General features: G+C 41.6%; 1 protein-coding gene across 1 annotated transcript in view; it reads right to left on the bottom strand.

Moving 5' to 3' along the window:
• The window catches only part of NELL2 (neural EGFL like 2), a 140,594-nt gene that overhangs the window by 38,183 nt on the left and 95,247 nt on the right, over positions 1 to 7,164 (bottom strand). The window contains exon 14 of the mRNA XM_033057442.1: positions 3,178 to 3,300. Within this exon, the coding sequence (XP_032913333.1) occupies positions 3,178 to 3,300 (123 nt within the window). The remainder of the gene's footprint in view (positions 1 to 3,177; positions 3,301 to 7,164) is intronic.

Below are 7,164 nucleotides of genomic sequence, written 5' to 3'. Positions count from 1 at the left end.
CCCTGCCTCACTGGCCAGATGGGCTGACAGGCTACAGAAGGAGATTAGAGTAAATCATCTGAAGACAACAGCCTCCCATATGTGCTCCTTCACCATGCACTGGGAAGCAGTGAAAGACAACATCTTCCCTTGGAACAGACTCTTCCTAGGACACTGCTGGTTCTCTTCTGCTGCCCAAATAAAGGCCTGAATATAATAGCACAACTGAATATTAAACTGTCTGGCTACCTCCGTCCCCTATTAAATAATTTAATAGAAATAATAAAAATACGAATTTTGTCCTCAAGTGATTCTGAAGAGCTTCAAAACTTTCAGCATTTACAGCTGAAAGTCAATCCTTGTTCTTTGGCATGCTGCACTTACATATTTTGGTGAGCATTGTCCAGATTTAAAGAACCATTTCTGTGGACCCAGAAATGCAACCAGCTCTGACTGAAAACACAGTAGATAGTACTTACTCTGATTGCATCTGCAATATGGAATTAGAAATGCTATGGCAAGAAGAAACTAGGTAGATGAAAGTTACAACCAACACAAAGAGTTGCTGCAGGGCACTGGTCTAGCCCTGCACTGAAAACCAGGCAGAGGTGCCAGGCTTTGGTTTGCAGCTGTTCTGTGCAACAGCACCACTGAAGAGGTCTTACAGCTCATCTGAGAGAAAACTGTTACAGATTTGAGCTATCCGGCTCTCAGTTTTTGAGACAGCAGCCTTGTGGTGTGAGACCATTGTCACAGAGTCATCTAAGCTTCCCAACCCAGAAGTGCATGGTGCACAGGACTGCAGCTACAGCACAGTGCATGACAAAGCAGCCAAAGTCAGGGGGCAAGGGGCACATCCAGGTCTCTTTGAAGGACACTAGCATCCAAGCCAAGGCTGCAGAGAAGTGCATTTCTCAGATTCAATACATAGGCTTAGAGCCTTCTCCTGCATACTGTCTTCTCCATATTGAGGAGGGAGGGAAGGGATATACTTTTCTTTCACAGTGGGGCCAGTTCCCCCTGAATTGTCAGATCTGAAGTCCAGAGCTCTTATTCAGAAGAGCTGAACATAGTGCTGTAGTATTATGCATCTTCACTTTTTAGTAGCTGACTCACCTCCAGCAGAAGAATTTGGGACTACAATAAAGCACAGCACAGGAGTGAGCTGTGCTCTTCTGAAAGAAGATGCTTTGAGTTTAAACCTCATCAGGATAAGACTTTCTTCTTATTCCTCAGAGACCCCAGCACAAAAGGAGGTATTTGCTGACATCTCCCTCTACCCATGTGTTTGACTGGAAGTGAATCACGCTATGTTTTACAAAGAGCTTGTCTTTGAAATATATACAAAAATTTATACTGTTAATCAGGGGATGGAATAACTAGTGCTAAGATCTTAATCAGAATTAGCAATTAAAGAAATTCTGAGCTGCTTAGATTTGGCAATAGACAGCAGCAGAAGGCATCTATGTGACATTACCAATGTTTACTCTGGACCCTTAGATTCTGACATCTAAGAGATCAAGAGCACCGAGGCACAACCTCCATGAACATTGGGTGTGATATTGCTGCCCTCCTCACATCTGAGCTCATTCTCCTACAGGTACACTACTTTTAATTTCAAGCACTCTCTATATCCTGAGCTCAGAGCTTGAGAACTTCCAAGGATTTAGGTCAAACTACCAAGTATAATTTCTTCTGATGTGAAATGCAACAGGAATAAAAGCAGCATTGTACCTCTGGGAAAGCATCTGTTCAAGACTAGAAATTAAGTTCTAATGTTTAGCAGTGAATCAGAATGTTAGAAAACATGACACCACCTCACTTGTAGTGAAGTTTCTGTGTACCCATGTCTGCAGCTTTTCTCACTCATCATAACAACACATACTAAACAATTTTTAGTTCATCCAAGTAAAATAGCAAGTCATTGACCATGGACAATGTAAATCAGACAGTGTTTTCATAGATGTAACTTTCTTGGTAACTACAGGTTTCCTTGAATGTGGTGTACCATATATAGAAACTGCTGACACAAAAAATGAAACATAACTACAGTAATTTCACGAATACAAGCCGCACCAATTTGACCAAAAGTTTGGTGGAAACCCGGAAGTGCGGCTAATATTCGAGGGCGGCTAATACATGAACAATATTCTAAAAGCTGCCAACACGGAAGTGAGAGCCCGCGGCAGCCCCAAGCCAAGCTGGAGCCCGGCCGGCCCCGGCTGAGGTGGGAAAGCCTGGCAGAGGCGGGGCCAGCAGTGTGGGGGGCGGGCGGCAGAGCCTGAGCCAGCAGGGCGGGGCAGGGAGGGCGGCAGAGCCTGAGCCAGCAGGGCGGGGGAGCCCGGGAGAACTGGGGCTAGCAGTGCAGGGGAGCATGGCAGAAGCAGGAAGGCCGGCAGGTGGGGCTGCCTGGCAGCGGGGGAAGCCCAGCAGAATCGGGGCCAGCAGCGTGGGGGAGCCCGGCGGTGCGGGGGCCTGCAGTGCCGGCCAGGGCGAGCAAACGCGGCGGCGGTGCAGATGGGAGGGGGTGGCCGGCGAGCCTGGCGGCGGCTGCCCCACCGGCAGAGCCTGGCAGCAGCGGCAGCCCTGCCGGCCGGGCGAGCAAACATGGCGCGGGGCGGCTGGCGTGCCTGGCAGCGGTGGCTGGCCCGCCGGCAGGACGAGCAAACGCGGCAGCGGGGCGGTGCTGACGGGAGAGGGGGGCCAGTGAGCCCGGCGGTGGCTGCAGCACCACCCGGCCGGCCCCGTCGGCAACCATGAGCGGGCCGAGCCTTCCTGGCCCCGCCCCGAGCCAGTAAACCCCGCTATGCCGCGATCCTGTTACTAATTGGCCAATTTGTGAAAGCTGCGCACGGATTCTCGCGACGAACGAAAGTGCGGCTAATATTCGGGGTGCGGCTTATCTATTGACAAAGACAGCAACATTGTCGAGGCACCGGAAGTGCGGCTTATACTCCGTGCGGCTTGTATTCGTGAAACTACTGTACTTCAAATTTTAGACCCTACTGTCTATGTATGCATCATCTTCTAATTACTGCAAACTGCCAAATGCAAAATCAGCATATATATGCCTGTGAAAATCAGATAGGTGAAAGACCCAAGTGTCCAGACTGGCATTTTGTCTGTCTTGTTCAAGGCAAACAACCAGAATTGCATCAGCTATGACAGTGCCTCTCATACAGGTTTCCAGCAGCTTACCTTTGCAGATGGTGCCATTTCCTGTGTAACCTGGCTTGCAGACACAGTTGTGCCCACCCACAGTGTTGAAACAGAGTGCATTTTCATCACAGTTGTGCTGGTTTGTCACACATTCGTCATGCTCTGAAAAGGAAAGCAAGAATGGGATGGTCCTGAATTTTTAAAAATTTTAAAAACAACGAAATAGCAGCTTTGTATAGTTTCCAGATCAAAAAGAGAGAAACAATACTTACTGGCAATAGGGGTAGCTATGTGAACATGTAACCATGGGATAGCCAGAGTATCTATTTTTATCACATACTAGTATGTGATACCTGCACTGCAGCATAATTCCACTTTCATTAACAGGGAGCCACCATCATTACAGTTTCTATGTGGGCTACAGTATTCTCACAAGCACTTGCCAAAGCGCTGGCTAGCATACTGAAAATCCATATGCTACTTCTACCGTATAATTTATTCATTCAGGTTTGTGTTATGCAGGATTCTTAGGGTTTCCTTCAGAAAGCTGACTAATGGTGCGAGACACACGCTCCAAACTGCAAACAGCAATGTTAGCAGAAGGCAGGTCTTCAAAGTGCAGCCCGTGTTTTCCCTCCCTTCAGCCCATACAAACCACTTTATTTATATGAAATAAATAACCTGAAAACAGAGCTCTGCCTGCTTTTCAAGGGATTTCTAGCATGGCATGTCCTAGCACCAGAGTGTGATGGATAAGACTCCTTAGTCTGGTGACTGGGACATTCTAGGAAATATCCCTTTTGGGAATAAATTAAGAGTCTGAAGAATGGGATTTTGTGTTAATTTGCAGTGCACTACTTCATCTAAAAAAAAAAAAAAAAGCATTCCTTAAGTATTTAGGTTACAGAACATTTTAACATTTTAGTTTGTGATTTTCAAGAAATGGTAAATGGCATCTTAAAATAAGATGCCCTAAAGTGTCATTTCAAAACGATAAAAATGATACATAAAAAGCTCTATTATTTTCAAAATGCAATATCTTAGTCTGGAGGTGTCAAAATGCTTCCATCTTCTGGAAACAGTCCTTGCATTTTTGTTAAATCGACAGTATTCACCTATCCACATATAATTTCAGAGGCCCGAAATGTAAATTTCAGGAAAACCATCTGTTTGGGGGACATAAAGACATCTAATTTTAATCAGCACACATGGACTAACCTGTATGTGAAGTTTTCATAGCTATCATTCTGCCCAGGTTTTACTGAATTTTATTAGTGCAGCAGACCAGTTCTGTCTATTTAGCACAAGTCTTAAGCCTGGAATCAGATGCTCTTTCTTCCCCCATTTTTGAGGGGGAAGACTGCTATGATTCTTCCTCTTTATAAATAATGACTGCACATATCCCACTGAGTTGTCAAGAAAATTAATTTCTTAACATTTGCAAATCACTATGGAAATTTTCAACTTGCTATTTCAAATAGTGGCCATAAACTGTAGGAGTATAAAACTGGCAGAATGGCACATATCCAATCCATCACTAGAGGTAAATTTTCCTCCAGTAATGGCAAGGACCTGTTGTTTAAAAGGGGGAAAACCTTCACCTCAATGTAACTAATAAATTTTAAGTGCTACACAAGTCAGGTTTTATTTTTGTGGGTTTGCTGCTGTTGAGTGTTTATTTGTTCAGTTTTTAATAACGTTAACCTAATATCCCTCTTTTAAACAAGGACTTGTGTCTCTTGTATCACCAATCATGCTCTCTTCAACTCTGACTGGATGCAGCACAGCACAGGTTGCAGGCCTCTGCCCTCCAGCACGAGACTTAATTACTTTGCTCTTAGCACAAATAACTAAAATTGTTATTGTCCACCAAATGATCCAGCCCCTCTAAAATCCACTCAAAAATATTTGACTCTAATCTCCTAACATAGGGAAATCTCTTATGCAGGCTCAAACAGTATTTATGTGAAACAACTCCATAACAGAAAAAGAAAGTAATGGTCATGTAAATTGGGGAAAAAATTATAATCTATATTTTAACAGGTTCCTGGATTCTTAATGTTAATATTATGCTATTATTTAAATATGTTTTTATTTAAATATTAATTAATAATTATTTCATAATTTTCAAATAACACACAAGAAGAAAATAACTATGGGAATGTGTGAAACATATTCAGCAGGCCAAAATATCCTGCAAAGCCATTATCTCAGGAGGAAGGGTCCCTACAGTAACACATCACATTGGTAAACTCAGCTTAAATAACATTTGCCAAATTAAGTATCATGCTCAAAGAGGAAGCATAGCCATCCATCTTATGCCTTAGGAATGCAGAAGCACCCCTGGCATGTACTGCAGCTGTTAGCAAGGGAAAAGAGTGTGCCACAGCAGGAGGAAGGGCTCTGTGTGTGGGGCTGGAGCAGCTCTGAAAGCCCACTAAGGTCTGCAGGACCAGAGCCTTGAAGATCATTTGTACAGATGTATGTCCTTCATATAAAGAGATGATTGCCACATTTGAGTGTGCCCTCCTAACATTTGCTTTTCTAGGAATAAGAAAAACCACTGAGTCTTTCAAGATGTTGTTTTTTTTTTTTCTTAAAGTATATGATAAAAATAAAAATGAACTTTCCATCAGCTAGAAAACAGGACATAGATTAGGATTCCTGGTATCCTAATCTATGTAAGCTTTAGGGTTTCTTATCCTCCTGTAAGAAAGGAGTATGCTTCTGTACAAACTGTATTGAAACAGCCATCACTTCTTATTCCGTGGTTATCTGCTCAAACTTTAGGTCTATTTTTATTGAAATCACATATTACTGACTCATGAAAAATTCATGGTCTGATAAATGATTCCTGGATTGAAGTTTATATGTCATTTTAAGGAGGAAAATGTTTCAAAGTTAGGAGAAAATCTGTGATTCAAATAAAGGCGATTTTTATATGATTGGAATACAAAAAATCAGAAAAAAAAAAAAAAAAAGGACCGGTATGTTTTACAATCCCTCTAAATTTGTTTCTCTGTATCATCCCAGCTTCAATAACACACCTAAAACCATTTAAACATGGTGTTTCTTCATATTGCTTTCTACAGTGATACTTAACAGAGCAGACAGTTTGCACTTCAGGAGTGGCTCTTTTATGGAAGATTGCAGGGTTAAATTACACCTGAAAAAATCCTTTACATAGACCATGTCACTTCATCTACTCTTTCAGCACCTGGCACACTGTCCACACCAATTTAAAGAGACCACCAGAAACAGGTTTATCACCAGTGATAACAACACAGATTGTTCAGCTTATTAAAACAGAAATACTTATTATTAACAAAAAGGGTGGTGCTCTGGTCATAATTCTTCATTAATCCATGTTTATCAATTTGGTTTCTTTTTTTAATCAAATACTTGGAAAGTCACCTTAAAAGAAAAAGGAGAAAATTGCAGAGCTGAGCAATGTTAAATACCAAATCAGAAACTGCAGAAGCAGATAGGACCATGCATTACAAAGAAGCAAAAAAGCAATTTATAAAAGAATCATTAAAAGAGAACCTGCAATATGTTTTTTAAGATCAAAAACCAGTTTAGAAATATCATTTGCCTAATTTAGGAATGTTAAAATTTTATTTCTCAAGGCCATTTATTTAAAAAATCTTTAGAAATCATATGACACATTTAATGAACATTCCATACTTATTTCACTGCACAGCATAATTAAGATAGGAACAGGCCAGGTGCAATTGTATTACAGAGGCAAAGAAATTAAAATTATTTTTGCAGAGAATTTTTAATGATTTACCAACCTGAACTTGCATAAACATCTTGTACAAAGATCAAATGCACTAGTTTAAATGACGAATTCTAAAGCTTTATTATCTAATATATCTGAAATCTATTTTGCGCTGTCCAGGACTCGTGCTCAACAGTGTTAAAATTCATAACATTGCTGGTCTGGGAATCAAATGAAGCTTTAAATACTCTACTTATATTGACTAAGCTATCTCTGGAATGAGGTCTTTCTAGATAGAGAAA

The sequence above is a fragment of the Catharus ustulatus genome, chromosome 4 (genome assembly GCF_009819885.2).
Source record: "Catharus ustulatus isolate bCatUst1 chromosome 4, bCatUst1.pri.v2, whole genome shotgun sequence".
NCBI lineage: Eukaryota > Metazoa > Chordata > Aves > Passeriformes > Turdidae > Catharus > Catharus ustulatus.
This window is presented reverse-complemented; position numbering and strand designations above follow the sequence as displayed.